The sequence below is a fragment of the Chroicocephalus ridibundus genome, chromosome 16, assembly GCF_963924245.1.
Source record: "Chroicocephalus ridibundus chromosome 16, bChrRid1.1, whole genome shotgun sequence".
Lineage (NCBI taxonomy): Eukaryota > Metazoa > Chordata > Aves > Charadriiformes > Laridae > Chroicocephalus > Chroicocephalus ridibundus.
Window position 1 is genome coordinate 6304965 of NC_086299.1, and position 12554 is coordinate 6317518.

Consider the following 12554-nt stretch of genomic DNA (forward strand, 5'->3'; position numbering starts at 1 on the left):
TGAGTTTGTACCATTTAAATTTTGAGACCATTTTTCATCGGGTATAATTTCAGAGCCACTGCTTACGAATTAATTTAATGAACTGGCTGAAGAAATATATTGCAGCCTCTGACACCTTTTTTTTTTTTTCATCCTTTCTAGACAGAGGAGGGCTCCGAAAGATTTTTGTTTTTTTTTTCCCTTCATTTTTATTTCCAGAACCTGGCAACTTCTCTCTCGCTCTCTTTTTATAGTTACTCATTTTGTTTATTTACTTAAAAACATTTTCTTTCATTGGGGGAGGGGGAGGAGAATAATTTGTTTTTATGGAAGAGAAGATGAAAAAAATTAGAAGTTTTGAGCCAAAATCATCAATTTCTGTCTTTCTGGTGTGAGTAATGGTGTCCAACAGAGCCCCCTTTACCGTGTTCTAGAATATTTATTTTAGATAATGCACGATTTCTTTTTCCTTACTTTTTCCTTAAATTATACATCATCTCAAATATATATTTCCCTTTCACATGATAAATTCTACTGTACCAAGATTAATTTTGCTGTTGTATACAACTGCAGTAGAGATCAGGGCAGCCTTTGAGCCATGCTTTAATATTCTACTGTGTGATAGGTTTTACAGGCATAACTATTGCCATCCCCTTGGCCCTGGGCGTTATGTGCATCAAGGCCATAGAACCCTCAAGAAAGGCCAAAGTGACTTCGCCTAGTAATCTCTCGCCTCCTTTCTCTGTTATTTCATCACTCTTTTTTCCCTGTGTTGTTAAATTTCTGCGTTTATCCTTATGCCACTTTTCTCCTCCATTGGCTCTCTGTTACACTGGGCTTTAGATGTTTCCTTTTAAACTTAATTTCTTATTCATTCCTGCATATTGTCCCTTTAGTCATTCCAAATAAGCATCTCTTTCTCTAGTGAGTAAATCTATTTAGTAAGTCTGCTGTCTGGGGTCCTGAGTCATTCTGAAGGCCCCCGCTCAGGGAAATTCTGTTTCAATAGATACTTCCCTTGAAAATCTCCAAGAGAACATGAGATTTAAGCATATGCTTAGAAATAAGCATTTGTTTGTGTGCAGCCTTGCATAAGATTCTTTATGTTGTGCAAAATAAGTGTACACATTTTGTACCTGTAGCACGGGTGCAAACTGTGAATTCTTCAGGTTTGTTCCTTTTTTTAAAGAACGAATGGGATTAACTGATGACAAACCAGCAAAGAATAGAGCCCGCTGATTTGAATGAGCCTGTTCCAAGACTGAGGATTGCAGAATCAAGCTCAGTGCGCTCAGGAACACATCACGCTTGCTTCTTCCCCTTGCTGCAAACGATTTCTGTTTGTGGAGGAATCCTTCATTATTAGCCTGGGAAAAAGAACCCTTTACAGAAACCGAACGCCCAACAAACACTGATGGAAAAAAGACGACCTGAATTTCTGATTCCAGCCATTAAGAGCTGGAGGCTCCACACAGCAGCAGGGGCTTTACCTTCAGGGGCATTAAGAGAGGCTCAAATAGCCGGGGTTCCTGTAGCAGATTGCAGCTTATTTAGGGGGGGCTGTCAGGCTTAATTAACTGATATTTATAAAGGGCTTCAAGATCCTCAAGTGGGTGGAGTTTATAATGCAAGTATTGGGCCCAATCCTGCATCTTATTCACGCTGTGAATTTCACTGTTTTTACTGGAGGTAACTGAGAGCACCACAAAGCAAGAAAGGGTCAGGGAAATTTTGCATTTATTCTGAAAGAACTTTTTCTCTCTAAGCACTCTTGAGTAACTTATTTTTTTCTGTCCTGCACATCATACACTTGGGCCTCTAAACCTTCTCTGTGTAGAATCTATTTGAAGCCTTTCACACAAGGCAAATTGTGAGTCCAAGTCCTGCTTTGTGGAGGATATGTCCATGTAGCACAGAAAGTGACAGAATTTCTTTACTGAAGTTAGTAAGAATCGTCCATGAACTTAAGTGGAGCCAGATTTTTTCCCCTGTTGAATCAGATTTCCCCCCTCGCACCCCCACCCAATAGTCACTTTAAAGAAGGAGACATCCCTGTGGCTGGGATAAGATGATTTTAAATAAACTGCAGCTTACCAGTTCTATCACTGGCTCTGTAGCGAGACCAGCATTTTGTAGGAGTTATAAAGGGTTATTCATGTTTAAGCCTGCACACCTTTTCCATACTCCAGGTATGTCGCTCTTCACCTCAGTTTCCCCATGTATAAAATAGACACAATGCTTCATTACTTTATATGAGCGCCATGAATATTAGATGGGCACCCGAGCACTTTGGGATAGTTGGGTGGAGGGTGCAGAAGAGTGAGGTGTTATTAAGTTGTGCTGGTGCGGTTGAGGCAGCCTGTGCAGACTTCTTGTCTTCTCTCTTAATCTTCGAAGATGCAGCTTTCCGGGGGACAGTCCTGAGGGTGTCCAGACTGGCAGTGTCCACAGCTGTGTGCTGGGCTTGATGCAGTGTCTATGTTCTTGTTCCAGATGTCCAAGACCAGCGCCAGCCTTGGCAACCTGCTGAACATTAAGACAGAAGGAGACGGCAGCCAGGCCGGGTCTGGAGAGCCAACACAGTACTTGGGCAAGGCAGTGAAGGCACTCGTCCAGGAGAAGCTCTCTGAGCCATGGAAGATGTACCTGCGCCGGTAAGGAGAGCATGGAACTGGGAATAGAGGAAAGCAAAAGTTATTTCCTTTGCAGAGTGTCTGGCTCATTAGTTCATACTTGAATGCAGAGGTCTGTGATGTGCTGATCACCTTCTGGAGTGCATTTAGTCCTCGGTTCCAGATGCCTGCGATAGCTGTTGATGTCCATTAAGAAATACCTGTCCATATAGAATTATTTTGCAAAGGGATCTTGAGAGCCAGCTACAAGCACAGATCTGCACATGGTATTGTTAGCCTGGACTTCATCTTAGGCTCCTCTTTATGGCCCCAGTCTGCAAACGCAGGGGACCCACGGCAGCTTGCTCTTAGCACTGGTCTTCTGTGGGACCATTTTTAGCTACTACCCACAGATCACAGAAGCCTTAAAATGCTTACTGTGGCATTTGCTCGTCATAGGAGCAGGCCACCAAAAAGAATCAGGAGTATAAGGGGTACAGGAACTGGGATTCTGCTGGTTTTATTGTAGACAAGGAGGCTCGAAAGGAAAGTGGAATGGATACAAAACTCACCCACACACAGACACGTGCACATACATGCCCAGACAGACACACGCTTTGAGCATTCACAGATACACCCAGGCAGACACATACGGGTTTGTGCTCTGACACAGATCATTGCCTACAAATGCCTGTGGACACTTCGTAAATCACAGACTTCAGTGGTGAAGATTAGAAAGTCTTCTAGTCCATCTGCCCCTGGCCAGTGTGACATCCTTCCCTGCAGTCTATTTGCATTTTGTCCAGCCTAGTTTTAATTATGCCAAACAGCGTGGCTATTTTCTTGTCTCTGGGAGCATTATTCTACCACCTAACATGTTTCACTGTCACGATTTTTTTCATGGTATACTGCCTGAATTTCCCTTTTTGTAATTTTGTTGCAGTTCTCCTGGTTGAACCACCACAGATAATTCCTCTCTTGTAGTTGGAGTTCACCCGCTTCAGATAGTCACAGACTTTTAGCATACCATTTAACCAAGCTTATTTACTTCCTTTAATCTGACTTTGTAAATTAGTCCCCTCAGCCGGCTGATCGTGTTGTTGCAGTTGTCGTTCTTGCTTTTCCCTGAATGGGTGCAGAAATGGGCTGCCGTTCCTGTATCACCACTCCAGACATAAGGAGCTTCCTGCCCCCGTACACGCAGCTCACAATTGTGCTACCTTGTTTGCATCTATACTGCATAATGCACATGGATCATGTTTGCCATCCGCTGTTACACAGGATTGCTTTTAACGCTGCTCTCACAAGTTCCCCTATGTATAAAAACACCCCCCACATCCAGATGTATTAGCTGTGTATTTCCAAATAGCGACTCTCGTATTCTGAACCTGCTCCCTTCTCTTGCAAGGCCTCCCGGTGTTATTTTTCTCCTCCTGCACTGGTGTTGCCAACTCCTCCCAGTTTAGTATCTTCTGTGAATTTCATTAACACACTGTTTACTCCTTCTCCTACATTCCTAATGAAGATATTAAATAAGCTCAGACCTAACCAAAGTCATCCTTGCGGCATTCACAGGATACCTCCTCCCAGCTCAATATGTTGCTGTTTGTCATTAGCCTTTGTTTACGGTCCTTCAGCCAGTTTTCAATCCATGAGGTAGCATTCACATCCAGGCCAATTTGAATTAATTCTAAGCATATGCGAGACTGTATCAAAATGCTTTACTAAAATCCAAATATATTGCATCCCTTCATCCACTAATTTTGTAATTCTATCAAAAAAAGCAATTAAATTTGTCTGGCAAGATTTATTCTTTATAATCCTGATGCTGTTTATTGCTCATGGTTCCTTTATCCTCTAGATGTTTAATGATTTTCTCCTCCCTCTTAATATTTGTTCCATTACTTTACTGGAAGGAGAAGTTAAGACTAGAGGTATGATAATTGCCAAAGATCGCTTGTCTTTTTTTTCCCTGAAAGAATCAGTACCTAGATTATTTTTTTTTTTATTTTTTTTTTTTTTTTGCCAATTTCCTGGTACCTCCCTCTTCTCTATGTCTTAAAAAATAGCAAACAGTAATGCAGTTTGTGAGTTGATTTCCATTGCACTTCAGGACATACATCATCCAGACTGGCTGATTTGTGTATATTTATATTTTCCAATCAGTCCCTTTATCTGCTCTTCTAGAAGGTCTTCATTTTATCCCTAATTGTCTGCTTTGTCTTTAGTTTTCCTATCCAAATCAAATTTTATAAGAGGGCAGCCATTTTTGACTCATCACCTCCCGTTTTTATTGGACCTCCTTTGTAAGTACAATACCTCTTGTCCCTGATAGAAGAGCCCCTTATCTCGCAGTAACTTGGTTTCTTACCTCTTACCGCACCATTCTTTCCTTCGTCCTCTCCCTGCAAGCCTTAACTGACTGCACGTATTCTGTATCCACGGACCTTCCTTCTTCAGTACAAGTTTTTTTTCCTTTACCCTCGAATTGCCAAGAGTTCCCTCCTGGGACCACACAGGCTGCTGTTTGTTTCTTGCTTTCCTGCTCATCAGAGCAACTGTAGTTTGTTGTATCTTAATTATGCAAGATTCCCCTGTTAAGTTTCAGATCCTTCCTGCCAGTGTTTTTCACTTGATTTCTCGATTCCCTGTGATTCTGGAGTTTCCAGAAATCACATGTATTTGTGCTACTCTTATTAAGTCCAGAGAATCTCAGCAGTGGATGAGCAGTGAAACCCTGCTTGGTTGGCTTTGCCCTCTTGACCATTTCCTCCGAGATGACAAGAGGCATCTCTTAGATGATGGCTTTTCCTCTGGTTTTTGTATTGCAGCATTGTTTCTTCTGTACTTCAGGGATTGTGCTTTTCAGTATGTATGCGTACTAGGCTGTAACTGCTATATAGGCGATACTTCGTCTCTCCCATCTATGGGATACCCTGTTGTTTCAAGGTGGGGAGCGGGCAGATTTTGGATCTAGATTCCCTTGAACCACTGTTGTTTCTTCCCTTATGCTACTCCCAGTAGATTGAAACAATAAAAAAACCCAGAAGACCTGTAATGTTTTAGCAGTGTCCTCTTGGTCTGTATTTCCCTTAATTTTCTAACCTTTGATCACTCCTCAGAGCCTTGGCTTTTGTACATAGTTGCTTAAGAGCACTAGTGATTTTCATCTTTTGTTTCAGAGTGGTTCTGTATTTTGCTCACACTAAAAGTGAATGGGAGTTTCTCCGTCAAGTTCAGTTGGAGAGAAATTGGATTTTTGTTCTGCATGTTCAGATCTATATAGCAGGCAATAATCAAGCAACAATGCCAGCAGTGCTGTTTGTGCAGCAGGGACAGTGACGTTAGAATAGTAGAACTGAAAACCAAAGCAAATATGTCTGTTCCCACGCTGCGTCTCTTCTGGGGCCTTCCATAAGATGCCTGTTTGTCTGCTTTGGCCAGGTTTGGTACCAAGGATTTCTGTGATGCACAGTGCGACTTTCTGCACAAGGTGCATTTCCACTGCGTGGTGGAGGAGTGCGGTGCCCTCTTCAGCACCCTGGATGGAGCCATCAAACACGCCAAGTGAGTCGGGGAGCGCGGGTCTGGGGGACCTCGGGAGCACGCCACAACATGCATGCTGCAGGACAGGAGAGACCTTACTGAGGAACTCTGTGCAAGAGCAGGAACATAGGCAGTCCTCTGTGCTCAGATGAAATTTTTGCAGAGCACTATGTACTCTTTAATTTTGTTTCACAATAAACACACTCAACTTGTGAAAAAGTTTCTCACAGTGTTGGCAAGGCTGAGAACTGGACGTTTGTGTTTTTTCCATAGCCTACTTGATAGCCTGTATGTTCAAGGAGACCCATATTTCTCACAGCACACAAATACACTATATAAAGAAATAAGAAAATATGAGAGGGAGAAGATCCTGTTAAACCCAACCATTGTCACAGGACACAGACGTTTTGTGGAGTAGACAGCTCCCCATCAGTGCAGTACAGAAAACATTTTATTGTTCTTTGTCTTGTCATGACAAATCTCTTGTAACAAGTTTTCCCTAGCCCTTAGTTTATATGGTTTTGTTTTAAAGAGGTTCACATCATGTGGGTAAGGATCTTGAAATGAAGCAGTCAAACTGTCCGGCCCAACAGCCCCTCTTCTCACCTTGCCATGGTCTATATTGTAAACCCTTTGTCGTTTCACATAATTTTGGAAAGCAGCAGACAGCCCAGAGTTTGGTAGCCAGAACTGCAGGCTAGATAATATGGCCTATGTTACAGAGACTCTATAGCATGCTCAGAACTCTAGATGACTCTTGGGTGAAGAATGAATTTCCGATATGCTCCCACTGTTACAGTGAGGGAACTAGCAAAGAAGGGGTGGGATTCTTGCATCTCTCTGATTTCAACATGTTTCTGCACCTCTCTGTCTCCACCCCTCTTAATGAATTCCATTTTCTTCACAGACAGTCTAGGAGGCCCTTAAATCTTTCCACAAAGTTGACAGAGCCCCTTTTAGGATTTAACCTCAACTAATTTGTTTGCAGACTCCTGCCACATTCTTGTTTATGTTTAATCCAGTTATTGCAGTGGTCAAGAATTTATGTCTGAATTACATTGTCTTTTTGCAGTTTTCACTTCCGAACTGAGGGTGGAACTGTGAAAAGTAACTCTGAGTCTCCCTTCTCAACTGCTACTGAGAATAAGGCTTCACTGGCCCCTTCATCACCGTCTGCTGCTTCTGTCACCATGGCAAGTGCTCCTGCCCTCGATGTGCCCACTCCAAGTCCAGCTACTGTGCCCTCTGCCCCCACACTGCTAGCTTGGAAGCAGCTGGCTTCAACCATACCCCAGATGCCTCAGATCCCAGCATCAGTGCCTAACCTGGCAACTTCACCCTTGGCAACAACTTCCCTGGAGAACGCCAAGCCTCAGGTCAAACCCGGATTTCTCCAGTTCCAGGAGAAGTAAGTTGTAGATGACGCTTGTCTCCTTATGTCCTCCCCAGCCTTGCAATCCCCTCTTTACTGCTCCTCAGAGCTGAAGTATTGTATCTATATTCACCCATTGAGAGCCCTTCTATCTAGAAAGTGCTCCAGGCTTTATCTCATGGAAAGTTTATTTCTATAAAGTCTAGAAAATAGCTTCAGTTTTCCTAGGAAAAAAAACAGGATTTTTGAGTACATTTAGGAGCACTTTTAAGTACAAGTTGAGAGGAGAAATAAACGTGCTGACATATCGCTGAAGCCTTTTTTATACCTCATGAGAGGTGTACAGAAATACATGCGTGTTTGCGATATTTTTGACGCTGAAGGCTACAGAGGAAGCATAGCATCTTAAAGTTTTCAGCATGACGCCTGACAAGCCCACCTCCAGATCTTGCTGCAAGTCTGAGACTTACCATGAGTTTCTGGAGTTGAGCAAAAAATCAGTGGGCAGCTGAGTTGCTCAGTCATGCAAAGGTGAGGCGTTAACTGCAGCAAAGTACACAGAACTAACCAAGAGTAGGTGTTTACAGATTGCTGATCAGGAACCTTGCCGGATTTCTCCTGGATTTGTCCCCAGTGAGCTCTGTGGCCTTTTCCTAGGCATGCCATCAGTAACTCGGTGTAATACAGCTTCGTTACTTATTTCTTTTCAGTGAAGAAGGCTGGAGGGTCAGATGGTAGAGGGGACAAAAGTGCTTGGACTCTGCCTTACCAGGAATGGGTCTCTCAGCTGCTCAAGGAATAGGGAACAATTCTCTCTCACTTCAGATTTGTCAGAGTTTTGCTGTCCTGGCTGAACTTCTGTACAAGTGTAATGAGTCTCCTTAAATTCTGTGCCTCTGGTTTTGTAGTGTTAGTTTACAACGCAATTCACAAGGGAGGTGTCTGGCAGAAGGTAACGTACCTTGCTGAACTTCTTTTAAAACGTTAAAGAAGTTTCACAGTGTTGCTGTGATGATGGTGTTATTTCTGTTACACAGAGAGAAAGAGGCACAGAAGTTATGTGGTTTACGGCAGGACACGGGAGGCCAGGATCAGGTCAGGCATTACACCTTAGTTATTCAGGCTGGTGGAGTATCAGTCTCTGGGTCCTATATTGACGGTCATTTGTCTGCTTTCAAAGAAGTGTAATAATTCTGTTTCACGTGTCTGAGTAGGTACTGTTGGGTACAGTGCTTGGGATCCAAGAGATCAATGTTCAGCTACCTCCGATCTGACCTCTGTTCATGCAGCCAGAAATCCATGGAATGGGTGAGGGGAGTAAGGTACCAAACCATTTAGCTGATTAACTAGGCCACTGCTGATTTTGTCTAATGAGGGGAAGCCCTGGCAGCTTGCAGTGTGCGTGCCTAAGAGTTTCATTCCGGTTACACAAAGTCAAGATGGGAGACACTGTGTGAATCCATTGAGATAAGTACAGGCAGAAAGGGAGAAACAGCATCCACCCAGATCTTGAGAGAGCTTTAAGTTGGAAGACTACAGACCCCAGCATGCATTGCTGTATTTTAATAATCTTAATCAAGAAAGCACACTAGCTTGGTGGAATCACAGTAGTGTTGCCAGCATCAGTTTTACGAAAGAGGAAGGTGGCTATGGGAAATACGTAGGCCATGTTTGGAACAGAGGCTTCAGATGGGCTCCCCTTGAATTAATTTTTGGCAAAGAAACAAATGTGTGAAATGAGTGAAGGTGATGATTGGGTTTTGGATGTATTCCAGCGATCCCTGCCTGGCAACGGACTGCAAGTACGCCAACAAATTCCACTTCCACTGTCTCTTTGGGAACTGCAAGTATGTGTGCAAAACCTCTGGCAAAGCAGAATCCCACTGCCTGGACCACATCAACCCCAACAATAATTTGGTGAATGTGCGAGACCAGTTTGCTTACTATTCACTGCAGTGTCTCTGTCCGAACCAGGTAAGAGCAATTCCAAAGCAGTGTTCCAGCCCGAGTGTGCGCGCGGGAGATGAAAAATAGGAAAGAGCAAGTCGATACCCAACAGGAAGTGAAGCCGAGTGTTTCGTTCCTGGTCTAACTGCAGAACCATGGAATGGTCTTCATTAGTGTCCTAGCAAAATGTTTTCTTTAATCAAATTGAAAATCTCACTGCTTTTATGTTTCTTTGACTTGGGTGAAGTGGACAAGGCAACTAGCGTGATCTAAAGACACAAGATGAAATAAAATAAAAATCTATGATGAATACCAGGGAAAGCCACGAGTTAGTTTGGGATATTTCAACGTAGAATAGTGCAATACAGAATACCTGACAGCCATACAAAATCCATGACAGGGGACAAGTTTGCACTGCAGCTCGTGGAAGATAAAATGGATGCGATCTACACTATCAGCTCAGGCCTCTCTCTCGATTGTCTCAGAGGGACAGCATTAGTAGCAGGCAGATGCGAGCGCATTTGTTTTAGATATGCTTAAAGCGACCTCCCTGTTTGCTCCTCTCTAGCACTGTGAATTCAGGATGCGAGGGCACTACCACTGTCTTCGTCCTGGCTGCTACTTTGTGACTAACATCACCACCAAGCTGCCCTGGCACGTGAAAAAACACGAGAAGGCAGAGAGAAGGGCAGCCAATGGCTTCAAGTATTTTACCAAGCGAGAGGAGTGTGGCAGACTAGGTGAGTTTTCTTCTCTTTCCCCCATCACCTTTCTCATGTGGTCTGTCCCATGTCCAGGCGAAGAATGCCATGGGTTAGAGCCGCGAGTTACGCTTAAGATGTTTGGTCATTAAAGGACTAAACAAGAAATGGAACCAAACAGAAAGCAGTTGCTGATCTGCCTGAGTTAAAGCATGTTTTCACAAATAGACGCAAGTTAAATGGATAGAAACTGTAATATAGAGGATTTTATATATACATATTTATATATATATATATTTGTTTGGAGATATAGCTTCCCCTTTGTTTTTCCTTTTTATCTAATTGTCAAGGCCAGTTTCTTTGTTTGTTTTTTTTTGTACTTTTTTGGGCCTACTGCTTGTCTTGGGTGGAGTTCAAGGGTGCTGTAAGTGCACCTGGAGTGAAAAAAAGCATAGGGGAAGCGCCTGCTCTCATGAGCGTCTTGTGCAAAAGTCTTCCTGCGTCAAGGAAGTTGCTGCTTTGCCTGAGTCCAGGCAGCTTCAAATGAAACTTTTTTTTTTAGCCATTGCCAGTGCAGCATAATGAAAGCCAAAGGACAAATAACCGGAGATAGCAGTATGGAGCATTCAGTAACCTACTCCCTTCTCCTCCAAAGCCATTCTCCACAGCACTTGTGAGCAGCAGGGAGTACAGCGCTGTGTCTTTGTGCCGGCCTCCCACCAGCGCCCGGCCTAAGGAAACACCTGAGATGGGGCACAGCCTCCGACTGGGGCTTGCCCACTGGCACAACTGTTAGCAGCACTGCTGTGCTTATTAAATCTAATGCCTCTAGTATAAAGCTGGTAAAACAAGCACAGAAAGAAGACTGCTTTCCCAGGGAGGTATCTAGAGCTGAGAGCCAGGGCTCTGAACTGGGGGGAATCCCTAAGGATCGCTCCAGCATAGCTCTATCCTGAACTGCCTGGGATTCACTTAACCCTCATAGTTGTGTGTTGGCTTACCAGTATCACAGACCCAGTCTTCCCTATTGCTTCTGGTGGGAATAAAGGCTGAAACAAAACAGGGTTCACAATAACACTCCCGGGTGCTGTTCTCTCCTATTGCAGGGAAACAGCCGCAATAACCAGAACCAAACTTATTTTCAGGTTTGAATACATGAAGAATTTGTACCCAAATGGTAGCTTGTTTGGGGTAACCAGGGTAATGAGTGTCAACACGCCACAGCCAGTACTTACCTAGGTCTCATTTACACATGTCAGTAGATTCAGCAGTTGCTGTTATTTACTCAGCGTTAGGTGTTTCAGGTGATAGCAGGGGCTAGACAAAGCAGGACAATGATATATGACACCCAGCCTACACGGATGCCCTGGCAACAGGCGAGCCTTCACCTGCCCTTTGCTGATACTGTTTCGGTCCCGCCAGCACTGTTTGTTCTCCATCCCAAAGAACAGCACAACGTGATGGGGAGGGCAAATGAGGTGGAGCTGTGGGGGAGTGCGATACCTAAACAAACATAAACTTGGCGTGCACATAAAACGCTATCTGTGAGCTAAAGATGGGCTGGGGTGATTCGGGAGCTGTTTGGCAGCGAGGCATCTACAGGCTGCGCATGTGTCAGCAGTGTTTATTTTTGGGAGTGATGTGGTACATGCATCCAGCAATATGTACGTATGCCTATAGGTTGGGCTTGCCATGCAATAAACATACATTTAACCAGCGCTCTGCATTTGCAGGCAGCACGATGGGATGGTGTAGCTGGATGTGTTGGTGTAGGTGTATATGGTTACACCAACATGTAAATGCGTGTCTACTTCTCTGTGCTTTTTACGTTGTGTATGCGTATATAACAGGTGCAGAAAGCACTGGCCTGCTTTAAGGGCTGTGACTGTTTCTGAACAAATGCACACACACCATAGATTTTTATATGTATGTTTGTGCATGTATAAATATATACATGTGTGTATGGGTGGGGAGGGAGAGAGAAAGAGATATGAAAAATACGTAGGTGTGTAAGTAAAGGTGGATGGATGTAGATAGATGAGTAAAACTGAGCCGGTCTGTATCTGTGTGTGTGAGGGTATGGCCAAGGGATGATAGAGAACAGACAGAACCTGATTATTGATATAGCTGTGCTTTAATTGCAACAAGCCATTATTTATCAGCTATAGAATGTAGCTGTTCAGGATTGTCTGTTAATGAGATGTCCCAGCATGCATGGCACTACCCATGAGGAGCAAAATGTGTCAAGTGCTGTATGCCAGAACCCACATAAATTGCTTGTTTAGTAGCTGCCCCTATTACACAACAAATTTGGAGTGGCAATAAACACCTCCTGGCTCATTTCTATCTGACCAGAGAGCATACACTGTGCAGAGCTACAGCTTTTAAGAGACTACT

The 12554-nt window shown here is 43.7% G+C and overlaps 1 protein-coding gene across 5 annotated transcripts in view; it reads left to right on the forward strand.

Annotated features, from left to right (window-relative positions):
* Positions 1–12554, forward strand: part of CASZ1 (castor zinc finger 1) — a 209094-nt gene that overhangs the window by 182478 nt on the left and 14062 nt on the right. For all 5 annotated transcript variants that reach the window (XM_063353813.1, XM_063353811.1, XM_063353812.1 and 2 more), the window contains 5 exons: positions 2473–2633; positions 6036–6158; positions 7210–7545; positions 9285–9483; positions 10025–10196. In XM_063353813.1, coding sequence (XP_063209883.1) covers positions 2473–2633; positions 6036–6158; positions 7210–7545; positions 9285–9483; positions 10025–10196 — 991 coding nt within the window. The remainder of the gene's footprint in view (positions 1–2472; positions 2634–6035; positions 6159–7209; positions 7546–9284; positions 9484–10024; positions 10197–12554) is intronic.